Source organism: Leptonotus elevatus, chromosome 1 (assembly GCF_054856555.1).
Source record: "Leptonotus elevatus isolate MCC_2025b chromosome 1, RoL_Lele_1.0, whole genome shotgun sequence".
NCBI lineage: Eukaryota > Metazoa > Chordata > Actinopteri > Syngnathiformes > Syngnathidae > Leptonotus > Leptonotus elevatus.
In genome coordinates, this window is record NC_141239.1 from 1,945,068 (window position 1) to 1,963,013 (window position 17,946).

At 40.0% G+C, this 17,946-nt stretch overlaps 2 protein-coding genes across 9 annotated transcripts in view; both read left to right on the plus strand.

Moving 5' to 3' along the window:
• The window catches only part of lingo3b (leucine rich repeat and Ig domain containing 3b), a 65,453-nt gene extending 58,715 nt beyond the window's left edge, over positions 1-6,738 (plus strand). For 2 of the 7 annotated variants that reach the window (XM_086076576.1, XM_086076568.1), the window contains one exon: positions 269-4,168. In XM_086076576.1, coding sequence (XP_085932702.1) covers positions 269-838 — 570 coding nt within the window. In that variant the 3' untranslated portion in view covers positions 839-4,168. Of the gene's footprint in view, positions 1-268; positions 4,169-5,656 lie in introns of those variants that run through there. The other 5 variants (XM_086076616.1, XR_015094883.1, XM_086076595.1 and 2 more) reach the window with 5 other exon arrangements.
• Positions 6,739-9,755: 3,017 nt separating this feature from the next.
• Positions 9,756-17,946, plus strand: part of LOC147180297 (organic cation/carnitine transporter 2-like) — a 58,329-nt gene continuing 50,138 nt past the window's right edge. The window contains exons 1-2 of one of the 2 annotated variants that reach the window (XM_086071414.1): positions 9,756-9,987; positions 10,872-10,924. The gene's annotated coding sequence lies outside the window, so the exon portion shown is untranslated. The remainder of the gene's footprint in view (positions 9,988-10,871; positions 10,925-17,946) is intronic. The other variant, XM_086071423.1, reaches the window with a different exon arrangement.

The following is a 17,946-nucleotide window of genomic DNA, read 5'->3' on the forward strand; positions in this document are numbered from 1 at the left end:
ATGGTGGTAAAGTGTTGCTTTTCAATGACACAGAGCTATGGCCTGTCTAAATGAGGCTCTTCGCTTCAACATAGTTCCTATTTGCCACAAGATGGCGCCAAAGCACAATTAGTAATAGACGAAGCTTTTGCCGAATATATGAGGGGTTTTTTTAGCAAATAAGGGAAAATAGATTCTCCCCCTCCCCAAAAAAAATTCAAAACGTACGAAATGAAAACGTGATGCGTCAGTACTCGTCAATTCGCTGCTTCCCTGCATCTTCCGCCAGGTGAGCGCTCGTGAGGGCCAGCCGGTGAATTTCCTCTGCCGTGCGGAAGGAGAACCAGCGCCGGCTATCATCTGGATATCCCCGCAGCGTCGACGGATCACGGCTAAGAGCTCGGGCCGCGTCACCGTTCTCCCGAGCGGCACCTTGGAGATCCGCTACGCCCAGCTCACTGACAGCGGAACGTACATCTGCATCGCCAGCAACGCCGGCGGGAATGACACCTACTTTGCGACTCTCACCGTACGCAGCCAACCGCTGGATGCCGCCTCGGCCTTTTTTCTCAATCGCTCGCTGTACAGCGGCGAGTTCTTCAATGACACAAACCTGAATAGCACTCGGGTGTTCCTCAGATTTACCTTGGACTTGACCACCATCTTGGTCTCCACGGCGATGGGCTGCATCACCTTCCTGGGGGTGGTCCTCTTCTGCTTCCTGCTATTGTTCGTGTGGAGTCGGGGGCGCGGCCAACGCAAGAACAACTTCACAGTGGAGTACTCGTTCCGCAAATCCGAACCCGTCACCGGGAGCTCTTCGGGCGGGACCAGGAAGTTTAACATGAAAATGATATGAAACAACGCAGCCAGGGGTCCCTCGGGGGAGGCATAAGCACGTCTGAAAAACGTGCTTGACACGCGCAAAACGCACACAGCCGTTGAATCGCACAAAAATTGTCCGTGGCTTCTTCCGACGCTAACTAAAAAAACAGGATTGGGTCTATAAAAAAAAATCATCTGTTTCAAATCATTTAGTAAGAAAAAGAAGGAAAGATTGTTAAGCAGCGAAATGCAGCCATTTTTGCCGCTTGCTGTCGACTGAAGATGGACATCAATGTTGCTCGGGTGTGAGGTACTTTCTTTTTGATGATTTTACATTAATTGCACGATTTCAGATTTGAGAAGTAAACCTCTGTGCAGAAGTAGAAAAGTGCGATTAATTGTGATTAATTATGGAAAAATTGTGCAATTAATTGGTCAACATATTTAAATCACTACTACTACTAATATTAAATGTATGACAAATATTTGAACATTAAAGGTCATTTAAGATTCTAATGATAAGTAATCAAAATGCTATTTTTAAAAGTATTTTTCCTTTTCTTTTTTTTTTGGAAATACAGAATGAAATAAATATCTAAATTCCTGTACGGTCTGAAAGTCCGGAGGGAATGTGATATGCAGGGAATGGTAAAATGTCAAACCAATCACAGCGCAGATTCAGAAAACAGGTGAGCTGTGATTGGTCGTTGCCTCACACCCGAGCAACTGTGATGTCATCTTCAGTCGACAATAACAGCAACAGTGGATTTTGCTTCATAACTCATATTCCACAAATCTAATATGAATCAGAATGTCATGTTTAGACCAGTGAGGTTGCATATGACATATTATTGTCAAGAAATGTTTAAGGTTGACATAATTTAGTTGACAAAATGTATGTAGACTATATGAATAAATATAAACAAATTGTTGAGGAAGGAAAAAAAAATTTGGATTTGGTCTCTATTGGGATATTTTGCGACATTAGCTGTGTGAGTTTGGCACGAGCGCACTGGCCAAAGGTCGCCATGGTGTTCCGCGTCCACGCGGTTTGGTTCGAAGTCACGCCCGCCGGATACACAACACCACGGCAACCGATACAAGCAATGCAAGCGAGTGTACTGGGGACCCTGTTTGCGGGTCGAGTAAAAAGGACGGAAGAGGTCATCTTCCGTCCTCCCCCCCGCAGCACGAAAAGCCAAACTCGTGACCTGCAATCGACAGGCGAGCGGTGACCTTTTGGTCCCCCCCTTGGCCTTCGTCCCCGGCTCTCTGCTGCATTGCCGCACATCTGACCTTCCGAGAAGCTGCCGGGGGGGAGCGGCCCGGATGGTTGGCGCCGACAGAGGCAGACAGAGGACGCAGCTGACACATGCACAATCGTCCTCACGTAAGGAATGAGTGGACAGGAGATGTTCTCTCGGGAAAAAACGGCCAAATGACCGCAGTCAGTATCAGCTACAACATTCCAGAAATGACGCGTGTGGAGTCATGAAGGGGAAATTGGTTGCCTGGTGGGAAATCCGATGTACATTTTATGCATGAAGAAACTAAGCCATAGTAATTGCGGTTGCTTTTTCCGGAGCAGTTTAAAGCCCGTGCAGCAAATAGACTTTAATTAGTGCAACCATTAACAACTCAATTCATTAAGACCAAACATAATCACGAGCAGCGGATGTAAAACGTCTCTGTTGAAATGCCAGGTGTTTGTGATGTGAATAATGAGCCCAAAGCAAAACTTTTTCCCACCTTAGTTCTGACCTATAACTATTTTAAGAGTTTAAATACGGTTGGATAATTCTAAACACGGCGACCTCACCATTGATATGAGGGTGTGCACACTTCTGCAACTACATTATCCCAATATTTTTTTTTCAATTGTACAATTGAGTACAGATTATAAATCATATAAATAGTGGAACAAAAACTTTTGAAAAGATTGCTCTTGGTCTACTGAGATCGATCACAAAAACCTGCCATTTGAATGGGGGTGTGTAGACTTTTTATATCCACTGTAATAGTTACACGACACCCCAAAACTGCACCTGCTCTCTCTGTCTCTGCGCCGGCCCGTGTGCAAATGTCACTGCCTCCCCTAGCCCAGTGCACCCCCCCCCCTACTTGCCCCCACCTCCCCCCATACACCCCCACTGGGTCCTCCTTTTGGGAGGGGTCCCTGGCTGGAGACCGCGGACACAAATGTAAATGAAGTCGTGTTAGCCCCGCCCACAACATCTGCATTGTGCAGTGGAAAGTCGTACTGTGGTTTGACGAGCAGCTTTACCTTGGAGCTGCTCTGTTGTTTCTTTCTGTTGTTTTCGTCCTCCGCTTTTTGGTTTCCTTGTCTCTCGTCGTCTGTGACGCGCTCGAACCCTTTTGAAATCTCGCCTTTCCTCCACGTGGGCCTGTTCTGTTCTCAACACGTACTTAAAACCGCTTGACAAGTGAGCGCCTCATTTATTCAAATTGGCTGGAATGGTTTTATAATCCCCTCATTTTCCTGTACTGCTTATCCAGTTGACGGTTACAGGATGCTGGAGTCTATCACAGTTAACGTCGCACACGATTTAAGCCATAATATGACACATTAAATATTTTATATTTAAAGTATTTTTGTAGAAGACAAAAACGAAATCAGTCCTTAAAGAAAACCTTTTAGTTGAGTCATTTTACCTTTAACTCGTTCACTCCCAGACATTTTCACTGAAGCAACCACCTTCGCTCCCGGCTGTTTTACTGGATTTTGACTGATTTTGCAAGGCCCACAAAATATTGTGTTCTATTGCTATAAAAACATGGAACCTACCAAAAGAAAGATTAGCGTATCTTCTTTCGTCAGGAAAAAATGCGTATATTCTTATCTGTTTCCGTTTTCATTAGAAAATAGCTAAGTTTCATCATTATTCACATTCGCTGATCTCTTATACTCTGCTGCCACCTGCTGGCCATTTTTGTAATAACTACCATTGCTTTAAGAGACCTCTTCAAGTCATAAGCAGCATCAAAGCCTTCTGTATGCACTAACATAAAAAACATAATAAACGTATAAATACGTGAAGGACAAAGTATTTTAAAAAAAAACGTATTTATACGTTTTTGGGGTTTGACTTGGTTAAAGGGGGAGTTTCCAGTGTTAAAACGACTAGCACAGATTAGCATGTAGCCTCACTTAAATGAACAAATCCCAGGGCAGGAATGTTGTTCATTCCGCATCCCTTCTCAATCCTCAAAGATGTTTGTTTGCTCGTTTGTGTTTGTTCGTTTTTGGGAAAAACAAGTGATGGGCTTTTTTCCTTCTTTTTTTTTCCTGAAGGTTGACATTCTGCCATATTTTCAGCAAAGCTCCTCAAGCTCACGGTAACAGGTCAGTGCAAGACTGTGGGGGGGGGGGGGGGGGGGTGCCCGCAAGATTGACACCCCGTAGTCACACCTTCTGTCTCTTGATGGGGTTTTTTGTTTTTCACTCCACGGTGTGGCAGTTTCTTCTAAATCTAATTAGAGGCACAATATGGGCCAGGGATCATTTTACAAACATGATTAAATCTGTTTTGTTTATTTTTAACTGCAAACTCCTCCTTAACATAGGATGAAATCAATTACATTCAAAACACACCAAAAAAAACAATTTCAATTTAAGGGGAAATTATAAACAGTAGGATTCACCTATTCATGGATTTTTTTTCTTCTTTCAGTATTATTTTTTTTTGTGATTTGAGATGAGGGTTTTTGAGGGGAGACAAAAAAGATTGGATCTTTTGGGTTTGCAAAAAAAAAAAAAATTTCCTAATTAATTCCCATGGCCGTCGATTTTAATGCGGATTTTCGCTCGCCACAGGCCGACACGTATTTTGCCTAAATTCAAAATGGCAGCCCTACGTGGGCCCCAGTAGCCCCGATGAAAAATTGTGGCCCCCTCCATCATCTATGTGGCCCATCTCTGACCTCGTGGACTTCAAGCGCTTACAAAGAAGCATCATTTGATCCTTTAGTCTGTCTCGTTATTGTTAAACAGTGACCTGAACTTAAAACCCGTGTTGCAAACCACTAATATTAAAACCCAGATAAAAAAATAAATAAATAAAAATAAAATAAAAATAAATAAATAAATTAAAATTTAAAAAAATAATAATAATTAAAAAAAAACCAGATCACCGTATGAATAAATGCAATTTCTCTTCTCACAAAAGCACAATCATATCAACATGTCTGACTCTCGGCTTAAAACTTAAATGCCTGACACGAACGAATGAGAACCGAAGAACTTTTTTGCAGTCCTATCGCCTGCCGGTGTTAAGAACAGAACTCCGCCCTCATGGTTGGTCCCGCCCCCTTAAGTCAAGCCACTTTGTGCTTCCATTCGTCCGTATTCCCCAAATGGAAATTAGGCTTAGAAGCTTAGAAGACATCAGGAATGTCCGTAGTGGTCTGCGATGGTATTATTGCGTGCACATGAGTCATAATAGAAGAATAGTTCAGGGTGAGTTTTCATGTTCTCTTCCTTCTCCGTCTTCTCCCCCCCCCCGCTGGCCATTTTTGGCACCCTCCGTGTCGACGCCCCTTTCCTTCCCCAGTTCACGGTATTAGGCTGGAATGTGGTTGTGTGGTAGTAAACAAAGTGTTCTGTGTGGTCGTTGAGTCAAGTGTCGTCGTGTTAGGAATGGCGGCTCTTTGCGACGCCATTAGATGGGTGACGTTTAAAAAAAAAAAAAACACACACAAAAAAAAAAAACAGAAGGGGTGACCCAGGTTTCCTAACAAGAAAAAAAAAAAATCCCACCTTCTCCTCCATGAATATGACTGACACTTTCCTACTGTGCACTGGGATATTTCTCTGGCTGTGTTTGCTTTACAGATTTCTTCTAACGTTTCACTCACAGCTGAAGAACGAAACCGCGACCGCCATCCAACGCGCAACTCTTGACTGTTTTCATGACTCAAGGATGACTCAGTCCCAAAAAGAAGAAGAAGAAGAAGAAAAAAAAAAGTCCTCGCGCAGCTTCCGTTTGCAAAGCCTTTCAATCGTAACCATTGAGTCGCTTTAAAGCCAAAGTTATCGCCTCGGTCAATATAGCTCGATTCATCGCTGCTGTGATTCTTCAGAAAGTAGGCTTAGCAAAAACCGCCCCCCCCACCCCCGCCCCCCCCCCTTGCCTGAGGTTGCTTTATCGTCGTCGAGATGCTCCATTTCCAGCAGCAGCAGCAGTCTCGCTATTAGGATATGTTCCAATGGGGAACGCTTGAAAAATGCAGACCAAAATAAGACAAACCCCACACACACGCGTACACACACGTACACACACGCACACACACGCACACACACACGCACAAAAAAAATTGGCACTGCTATCAGTTAAGCTTGAGTTATGTAGGTTATTCGGTTTGAACGCTTAAAGGGATATTCAGTGATCCCTAGCGCCATCTAGTGGTGAACAAATCATTCATTCATTTTTAAAAAACGGCTGTTTAAGTCAATAGTATGCAAAAAAAAAGACGTTGTATCGCATAAACATATATTCTTTTTATATAACCGTATGTCTAGTAATCACTTCATATCTAACATGGCTGCCGAGATGCTCGTTTTGCTCGTTTTGCTCACGCAAGGTAAGAATTGGTGGTAGGCTTGCGAAATGTTGGTCTCTCAGAGCCACCGTCGTGTGTGTGCTCCTGCGTGCTTCTAATGAGCACTAGATGGCGCTAGGGATCACCGAATGTTCCTTTAACTCATTCACTGCCATTGACGGCTATAGACGTCAAAAATTCATTTGAACCATTTCAATTAGTTTAACATTTCTTTCCGCTTTTGTTAACAAGAGTATGAAAACCTAGAAAAATGTTTTTATTGTACATTTATAACAGATATAACATTTTTGATTAATCGTGGGTTAACTATTGAAGTCATGAGATTAATTACGATTAAAAAATTTAATCGCCTGATGCCCCTCATTTTTAATAATCTTTTCTTTTAAAATGTTTGTATTTTTTATTTTTGTTAAAGAAAAGATTATTACAAATGAGGGGCATCAGGCGATTACAATTTTTAATTGTAATTAATCGCATGACTTCACTAGTTAACTCATTCACTGCCATTGACAGCTACAGACGTCAAAAATTCCTTTTAACTTTTTCTATTAGTTTAACATTTTTTCCATTTTTGTTAACAAGAGTATGAAAACCTAGAAATAATTTTTTGGCACATTTAGAACAGATATAACATTTGTGATTAATCGTGAGTGAAGTCATGCGATTAATTATGATTAGAAATTTTTATCGTAATTAATCGCATGACTTTACTAGTTAACTCACGATTAATCACAAATGTTATATCTGTTCTAATACAATAAAAAAATTCTAGGCTTTCATACTCCTGTTAACGTAAGTGGGAAAAAATGTTAAACTAATAGAAATAGTTCAAATGAATTTTTGACGTCTATAGCCGTCAATGGCAGTGAATGAGTTAATGTATATGATTTTTTTTTTTTTTTTTTTTAAATAAAGAATCTATTTTGGCACACAATGTAAGATTTGATCCTCACCTTTGAGACTTCGGCCTGGCGTCATTCCAACCACGGATGCATTTTCACTCCAGCTCCCACAGCTGCTATTTTCATTGGATTAGACTTGAGATGCGTTAGCATAGCTGAGGGGGAGCATTAATAGGATGACAGAGAGGCCAGCTTGGCTGATTTGGTGATTACTTAGCCTATATTAGTCACATTTCCAAAACAGACCTCTCAAATCCGGTTGCCATAGAAATAGTGGCGGGCCATCCTTGATACCGAAATACGACACATAGTGCAAATAGACCCTTGATTGCAAATGACTGTGAGTGCATTTGTCAACGGATATTTCAATTCTGTGAGGCACAACTCTGACGACTGAACCTCATCCAGACCATTTCCCAGCTCCCATCGGAGCGTGGCAGCGCGGTACTGTGCTAACCCCAAGTGGTCATCGAGAGTAACAGCAAGAGGAAACAGCTTTTGGTTTCTAGGTAACAAATAATTGTAAGGAGACAAAAAAGGACAAGACGGTGTTTCTAATGATTTTGCTCTCAAGCTTCCAATAGATCAGAAGCAACTCTTTGACAGTTTCTCACAGCTTTGGCGTGAAAAGAAAAGCATCTTTTTCTTGTGGCTCAAGCAGGTGGAATCTATGCATTGTCTCTGCACTTGTCGGTCACTATGCTATAAAAGTCTACACACCCCCGTTTAAATGCCTTTTTTTTTTTTTTTATGGGTTTAGAATGATCATTGGGGAAAAAAACATGCTAAATGAGAGTCCGAACACACGTAAAGTGTCTGATTAACTGCTATGTGGAACTGTTCATAATTCCCTATAATATTCTAAAATTATTTTTAAAAAATGATGTGATGAAAATGTGGTATTTGAACAGTGATGCGTAGACTTTTTTTTATCTACAGCAAGTCTCGTTATTAACGCGTGACTGTTCCTTGCAGGACGACATCCTTAATCTTAACACTCGGCGAATGTTTTCTGACGTGTACAGCAATGGATTAGAGATTAGTAATTCCAAGCATGCTCCGTGGGACTGATCAATGTGGTGCGAGGACCGGATTATCAATGGCATACGTTCATTGATCTCACTTGAACCTTGTCACTGGAACAATTCTTCTGAAGGAGTGTGGGGGGGGGGGGGGTAAAGAGACCTGGCTTTACACATTACCTTTTCAAATGAATTAAGAACAAGCCGGAGTTTCTGATCACCCCCCGGATCAATAGCGATGTAACACATTCTCACCTATTGACGGCATTCTGCATTAACTGTCATTGAAATCTTCAGATTTGTTCTCTTACTTACATTTTGCCTCACGAACTAAATTCAAGATCTGATGTAACGACAAACATCATTAAAGCAATGAAAGCGTAAAAGGAGACGATTACAAACCACATGTGAATCTGAGCATCCGCGGCTGTCGGAATGGAAATAAAAACTCTTTACGTTGTTTATTAACGCGTGCACATCCTCGAGTGTGAAGAATGTACATACAGATCTGCTCGCCACGCGGTGTCATCAAATCTGTGGACTTTGTTGTCTGACAGAGGAAAATGCCTGTTGACTGTAAAATAGTGTAGGTAAAGTCAAATAGAGTCCCGTCCTATAGAACTTGCTGTAAGTAGTGCTTCTTTTTCGTCCAGGGATCGCGCATGTTTTTGCTCAGTCCCATGGCTACTAAGTCTCAACGGGAAAGAAAACATAATGATGTATAGTTGCCAATAAAAACAAAAACACAAGAGTTCCGGGGTTTTTTTTCTCCACGTGTTTTATATGCTGGCTGTCTTGTAAATGGTCATATTTGTCATAAAGGCATGATGTGACAATGTCTGAAGCGTGTCTGTGATTGTTGTCGTCTTCAATAGTTAAGACAGATAATCGAGAGCGCACGGAGAAAATATCACGATGAGAATTTCATCAAGACTTTGTGCCACGAGGAGTCCATCTTTTAAGTTGCATTTGCTTTAAAATAGGGAAGCATTTGGGTACTTGCAATATTGTGTCATTTTGAGTTAGAGAGAGAGAGAGAGAGAAAGAGAGAGAAAGAGAGAGAGAGAGAGAGAGAGAGAGAAAGAGAGAGAGGGAGAGAGAGAAAGAGAGAGAGAGAGAGAGAGAGAGAACCGTCAGCACCCATGTTACTTGCCCCACACAATGAGAGGTTAAGAAAAAGGATAGATAGATAGATAGATAGATAGATAGATAGATAGATAGATAGATAGATAGATAGATAGATAGATAGATAGATAGATAGATAGATACTTTGATTATCCACAAGGAAAATTCACAGTCCCAGCAGCATAAACAATGAAAACAACACAAGACAATACAGGAATGCAAAATCCCATTCCACGTGACGTCATGTATATTGTACCTCTTAGGTTGAACGCTAGATGGCGCTGCTTACTCCACAACACAAGTGGCGTCAACTGTCATGACATGTCATCAATCAATGAAGAGTGACAGGGACGCGAAGTTAAACAACAGCTCGAGAAAGTTTTCTACGCGTCGATAGTTGTTGTGTCTTTACTTTGCAAGCGAACCGCTACAGCGATTAAATAGACGAATAAAAGAGTACACTATTTAAACCAGACACTTTGAGACATTGCTGTCAAAGTAAAACGACAAATGTTGGGGAAAATGGCGGAGTCAAGCCAAGGACTCAACAACGGGTAAGTTTGTTTTCCTTACAAATTGAAAATACAATTCTCAGATGTTAGACTTTCGTGTGAAATTTTCAGGATGAATCTAAAATGCACTAAATCTTGTACAGGTGAATTTAATCTGATCATTTTATATTTATTCCTTCCAAAATTTAGAGAAGGTCAAAGGGCCAAACTGTTGAATGTTTCAATATACAGTGTAAACATTTAGCACAATTTGCAGTTATTTAACAAGAAGCTGAAAATACAACAGCTAATCCATGAACGGACCAATACATTCAGTTTTATTAAAAGCGGTCCTCATCATGCTGTTTCACATTTTGACTTCATGATGTCAACGTCATCTTTCATTCATTCCGTTTTTTGCATTGTATTTTTAATTATCTATTTACGTCGTCACTTTCTATTTTTTTTAAATGTTTGTATAACTTTCTCAATATATTGAGCATTGTGCATACAATTATACTCCATAGTTTTGTTTTGTTAATTTCCTATTTGTTGTTATGAAGTGAGGTCAGTTTTAACAGAAACTATCTTAAGACTCATTGAGCAGATCGAGAAGCACAATTTCATACTGTTTAGTCAACTGAACCCACATGAGAAAGCACTCGGGGACAGATGCAATTCAAATGACGAAACCTTGAACCCAACCCAGCCTCTTTGAAGCACCTCATAGTTTAGAAAAAGTCCAATTAAGTTAACCTTTAAACGTTATAGTCCTTTTTTTTTTCATTTTGCTTAATGGCATTTAGTTTAATTTATGTTAAGATTTTGTGGGCATCCTTTGAAAAATGTCTTTCATGCATCCAAAGTAGAGAGCTGGGCAAAAAATGTTCCCGTTTCCGGGTTTCCCCTCTTGACGACTGCATGCATTTATTTGTTTCTGCCACCAGATGGTAGCAGAGCACCTCATTTGGAATCCATCGCCACAAACAACGAGACGCAGGTCTGCTAATTGGTTCAATCTTTATTTTCATTGTCAGTCTAAACACACAATTTGCCCTTTCTTTTTTTTTTCATCACTGTATTATTATTTGTCAAGGCAGACAAATGTGACATATTTTCTTTTAGGAGAGATAAGAAAACGGTCTCTCTTCGTGACCGCCATTTGCGCGTTCGTGCGTGCGTCTCTTTGCATGTGCGCGCAGGCATTTGATCAAAGTCTTCGATTAGATGTCCGCTTAACATGTCAGAGCTTCGGCTCCCTCCGCAACACCGGAGAGGGTCCCGGGTGCCTCCCGCCCGAAAGGTCGCTCTCCGTAGGTCAAAGGTCAACCCACACACATGAACGCATCTCTCTCCTGTCCAGTGTCACTGCCCTCCTCCTCCATCACGCTTTCTCCCTCCCTCCATCTTTTTTTTTTTTTTTTTGTCTCTTTGCTCTATTTGAAATTGATTGTCTCCTACCATCACAAAGACACTTGGTTTCGGATTGATTGATTGGCTGCGGGAGAGGGAGAGAACATCGACGCGGGGGCTTCCACCGCTCTGAGGGGGGAAACAAATGACGCCATTTTGATGCACTGGAAGAAAGCGCCTTTCAGCAGCAGCTCGGCCGTTTGTTTGCTTGCTTGCGCTTGGGCCAGCTCCTAAAGCGGACAAACACCCCCCGCCGGCCCATCCAATCGAACGGGAGATTAAATACAGGCAAAACAAAGAAAACCCGCACGGCGCAAAGCCGCTCTCGTACCCGCATGGTTTAGAAATGAATAAGTAAAAGACCTTCCAGACTATTTGCACACAAAATGAGGTAACGAGAGACAAAAGGTCAGAGGAAGACACAGAACTGACGCTGGTGTGCAGACAAACACGTCACATTTATACAAATACATAAACACCACATTAAAAAAAACATTTTTGCTTAAAGGAATGTACTTGGAAACTAGAGATAGACCGATAATCGATTATTTTGACGAACATCGGTATCGGACTTTTTTTTTTTAAATCTGACAAATGATATAAAGTCAATCTAAAAACATTTTAATCTGGGAGCTATTTATTTAAATTTTCAGTTAACTTTATAAGAGATGCTACTGACCCTGGGAAACTTCTGAACCAATTGTTTTTGTTCGACAATAAAACAAAGTTTAAGATTTCAGGTATTTTTACATTTTGGGGAAAAAATATTTACTGTAGAAAAGTATTTTTTAGAGCTATGGTATTTACTTGCTTAAGTTTCCATTTAACTTTTTTCAGATGTTCTGATACATTTAAAAAGATGGAAATTGTCTAAGATAAAAAATAAAAAAAATCTACATTTTGAAAAGTCAGAAAAATTGTTCAATAAACATGCGTTAAGACATTACAACAAGATTGGCATTTGTATATATATTATTTTTATTTGACGGCAATATTCCCCCCCCCCTTTTTTTTTTTTTACTGAAAATGAATATCAGCTTCAAATATCCGTTATCGACCTCGTTGACCGCTAATAATCGGCATCGGTATCGGCCCTGAAAAGAACCATATCGGTCTATCTCTATGAAAAAACCAAATCCAGTCTTCTTTTTTTCTCGTTCTCTCTCCCGACTCTGCTGCCTGTCGAGGTACATTTAATCCTGCAGTTTTAAATACACTTATATAGTTTCCATGCATAAAGAATTGCTCGTCACACCCCTTTTCACAGAGGTGCGTCTTTTTTTTCCTTTTTTTTTTTTATTAATTTATTTTTAAATACGTTCATATCAACACTCATAGATGACAGTCTTCCAACACAAAATGAGCCAAAGTGAACCAAGAGTGTTTGCTAATCACTTTCTGATTTTATCTCGTATTTTATGATCCTGACTTCGTCATACTATTTCTCAAATCGCACCGCGTGCAAAACTAGACAGCCAATAAGTGAACTCAAAATGTCAACGCGTAAAAATGGCAAACACTGAACTCACTAAGAAGTCCTACAAATGATCATTTTTGCTGCTGACTGCAGCGTCGCTGTCATCGGCCAACGTCAAGATTTGAGGTATATCAAGATGAATGGTTTTACACGTGCCTGCCAAAGTGTGATACTGCCCTGGACCAGTGAAGAGGGTTTGGGTGGGCGGGGTGGGCGGGGTGGGAGGTTGGGGGTAGCAAACGAAAGCAAAAGCTCATCGTTCTTCTTTGGATCAGTCATTAACTCATTCACTGCCATTGACGGCTATATACGTCAAAAAGTCATTTGAACTATTTCTATTAGTTTCACATTTTTTTGCACTTTTGTTAAGAGTATGTAAACCTAGAAAAAACTTTATTGTACATTTAGAACAGATATACAATTTGTGATTAATCTTGAGATTAAATAATTAAGTATTATTAAAAAAAAATTGGGGCCTTAAGGCGATTACATTTTTTCATTGTAATTAATCACATAACTTCAATAGTTAACTCACGATTAATCACAAATTTTATATCTGTTATAAATGTACAATAAAAAAAAAATTCTAGGTTTTCATACTCTTGTTAACAAAAGTGGAAAGAAATGTTAAACTAATTGAAATAGTTCAAATGAATTTTTGACGTCTATAGCCGTCGATGGCAGTGAATGAGTTAAAAGGCTACATTTGGGATAGCAGGGTCAAGTGGGAATTGTAAACAGACACCACATCTACACTCAGATTACAAAGTACACCAAAATATCTCTGGTAATAGAGTGAGATGATCAAATCTCGAATAAGTCAACGATATTCTTCTCCAGTTGCTTTACTTTCGCCCGCGTGCAAACATAATCAGGCTGCTTTGATGGAGCACAACAGAAATCTGAAACTATTTACTGTTGGGAGGCTCAAATTCATAGAGTTTGCACACTTTAAAGTTTAACAAGGTCTTTAAACGATGAATCAATTATCAAAAACACACCCGTGTTTGTCGTGTGGCGTGATTGCACTCTAAAAACTGTCGGGTCAAAAGTAACCCAAATTGGCTCAATAAGAGACCGACCCAGATTTTTAGGTTAAATAGATGACCCACACTCTTAAAACTGCGGCATCAAAAATAACCCCAATTTTGGTCCTGGGTAAAAAATAAAAAATAAAAAAATAAAAACACTCTAAAAACAATTAGGTCAAAAATAACCCAACTATGGGTCAAAAACGGATCCTCTTCATGGGTCTATTTGACCCAACTTTGAGTGAAGAAATTGGTCTTTTAGTGTAAACAACTCGTAAATATTGGCCATATCTTTTACTTGGATCCAAAAAATTGGGTCATTTTCTATAAAACAACTCAGAAAGTTGGGTCAAATTGACCCATAAAGTGGATCTGTCTATTTTTGATCCATAATTGGGTTACTTTTGAACCAACTCTTTTTAGAGTGTAATTACAAAACACTTTTCTTTTCTTTGTTTTTATGTACTAAACAACCCCCCAAAAAATGGGTAGTTTTGTCAAAGTTGGGTCAAATTGACCCAAGTCGAGGATCAGTTTTTGACCCATAGTTGGGTTATTTTTGACCTAATTGTTTTTAGAGTGTTTTATTTTTATTTTTTACCCAGGACTAAACTAAATAACACACAAAATTGGGTCAGTCTGTTTTAGACCCGTTTGATCCGTTTATGCTGTGTGAAAATGTGTGTGTGTGCGCATCACATCACAAGGTCCAACGTGAACACGGCAGGTCGGAAGTATCTTTGGTATTAATGGCAACAACGCAGTCCACTCCATTCTGGAAGATAGCTGCACACAGAACTCGCCACCATTGGGGAAAATCGCAACTGAATTTTTTTTTTACTTAAAAATAAATAAATAAATCATTAAATACCGGCACTGTGTTGTCGTGCACTACATCACAACCCGAGCCCAGGCAATGGCGCGAAGATTTCCGTCCGATAATAATGAGCCTTTTTCCTTCCTGTCTCCTCGCTATAGTTTGATTATCTCCCGCTAGAAGATGCGACACGACGAGTGGCTTTGCCCAAAAAGAAGGGCGGGCTCCTCACGGTAACCTCCCCCCCCCCCCCTGAAAACAAATGAATCAATCAGCAGAGGAATGCAGTGACAGTCCAATTCAAAGGAGTCAAAGTCCAGAGATCAAGGAAGAGGTCCGAGTCCATCGACATTGTATTGACAAAAACGTGACGTGTCCCTTCCTTGTCTGTGCATAGGATCAGTCTATGACATGTTGATTGTTTTTTTGTGTAGTATTTTAACAAGGTGCTTTTTTTTTTTTTTTTACATTAAGTGTCAGCACAACATAGCACAATAGTCATGAAAGAGGAAACCATGTGTCTATGGTACTAAATTTACCCGCATCGATATTAGGGAGGGAAAAAGATAAAGAAAGACAACCACAGGGAAAATGGGACGAGATAAGACACAATGAAACCAAAAGTTATTTACATTTATATACTGTGTGGATCACATGAAGATACTTTTTTTTTGTTCTTTTTCTTTTTTTTTTTTTTACTTCTGAGGTATGATTTAGGCCACATGCCCGTTAGTGCTTGCAGTGGGATGGTTGCGATGACACGGGTCCGACGCGTGGCAACGAGCGAGCTGCATCTGTTCGTTGATTATCATAAAGAGGCAAATATCATTGGCACTCAGGATCCGATATTGTGACATTTGACCTCCATCTTTGGCCACGAGAACAGAGCAGAGCTCGCTCCCCGCGCAGGTTGACCGTCACCCGTGTGGGGGGGGGGGGGGGGGGGGGTAGTCCCTTTTTGATTGTTCTCCTTACGTAACCTGAAAATAACCTCTTAGGTGGGCCCTCGACCCTCGGAGATGAACATTCAAATGTGTAGCAAAGGGAAATTATCGCATTTCCTCAAATCGTGTCTTCTGCTCGAAAGTTAAAGTAGCGCTGATTGTCACGCCCGCCTAAGTGGGGTGAAATTCGCATTTGGCCCATCCCATTTTGTAAAAAAATTATAATAATAAATATTTTTTTTAAAATAGGTGCCTTGGTAGGCCTACTAGTAAACATCTGAAAAATGTGAAATATCATTTCTTATTAACTCATTCACTGCCATTGACGGCTAAAGACGTCAAATTCGTTTGAACCATTTTCATTAGTTTAACATTTTTTTCCCACTTTTGTTAACAAGAGTATATGAAAACCTAGATTTTTTTCATGTACATTTAGAACAGATATACAATTTGTGATGAATTGTGAGTTAACTAGTGAAGTCATGCGATTAATTACAATAAAAACATTTAATAATTTTTTTTTTTAATTAATCGTGTCAGGCGATGAATTTTTTTTAATTGTAATTAATCGTATGACTTCACTAGTTAACACGCGATTAATCGCAAATTTTATATCTGTTCTAAATGTACAATAAAAAAATCTAGGTTTTCATACTATTGTTAACAAAAGTGGAAAAATGTTAAATAGAAATAGTTCAAATGAATTTTTGACGTCTATAGCCGTCAATGGCAGCGAATGAGTTTTAAATTCCCCTTTTAATCCCCCACACCCAATTTGGGATTGTTTTGTTACAAACAAACAAAAAGATTGTTATTCACAAGATTATGCAGTAATTATAGAGTTGCGCTTGAAAGTTGACATGCCCTTGGTGATTGTAAACTTAATGGAATCTTAACTTTGGTTGCTGCATTTGTCACAGTTTGACAGTATAATCGCGCTAGCTACTCAGCTAACCTGACAACGTTTACGGTTGTTGCTGCACTGAACTGATGTCTGCCGACGAGATAAGAATACACCACGCAGGAGTTAGAAAGAACTTTAGCAGAAAGATTTTAGACATCTGGAAAAAAATGGATAATAAAGCAAGCAACTGCCCTCAGTAATTGGAATGCATTCTATTCTAATTATCATACATCTCTTCTAGTATATTGTAATTTAGTTTTTTTGAGTGTCAAAACGTATTTTTATCACGGGCCACTTGGTAGTTGCGGCTTCCCGTTGTGACGGTGAAACAAAATCATCTCATCGTATTATTGCATATCGACGTCTTCTTAAAATAATCACTTTCTTTCCTTTGATCCTTCCTCTGGTCTCCTGACTACTTCACGACTCCGGTGGGACTCTGAAGTATCCGGTTAAGGATTTTTAACAGGTTCCGCGTTAATTAAAGAGCACAAACTCACACACACACACACAAATTGCCTTAAGTCATTTTCTCAAATTTTTCAGGAAACACAAAAAATGTAATAATTTGCATCATGAGATGATTTAGGCTTTTTTTTTTTTTTTTTTCAAAAAAAATGACTTAGGCAATTATTTTAAGAGGGTGACGATATACAAACCAAATTAATTACTAGTTTTGAAACCAAGTCAATGATAATACTAATGTTCAATTATTAGTCACATTAATGTAAAATGGGTAACAAAAAATTATTGCAAAATTTCAATATTTAGTAGATTTTAGCAAGGATGATGGAAGTTGACACACATGATTTGGATTTGCGGGCCACATAAAATGATGCAATGGGCCGGATCCGGCCCCCGGGCCTTGAGTTTGACACCACTGGTCTAGGATAGGCTCCATCTCACCAACACTTGAGGACAAGTGCTATAGAAAATTGACGGGGGTTTGTTTTTGTTTAACGATGAAAGATAAGTAAGATGTTTTTAACTTTTCTAAAAAAAAAAAATCATTGTAAAAATGAAGGCTTGTAAACATCTCGACCCTCGCCAACCCCGGGTGCGCTCTACGTTTGAGCAAATCAATGCCCTTGGCCACAATTTGAGGAAATACGGTACTTTGCTTGCGTGCGTTTGTTTTGTTTTTCGCACCGCTGCCCTCGTGCATAATGCTAATAACGCACTCAAGTGAGATCTTTGGTTTGTGTTTGCTGCGTTTCGTTGCAAGGTAGCAGCAGCTGATGACTGCGCGGGACACAAAACATGCGCCAAGATGCGGTTGAAACCGACAGCAAGGTGGCAGTGTTATCGAACACATGCGTGGTACACACATGCAGTGTTGCCGATTATTGAGGAGGCGTGCGGTTCGCGGGTCCAAAGGACCGCTTGACACCCACACACACACCGTCCTTTTGTGTGTTTGCGGAATGAGTCGCGGC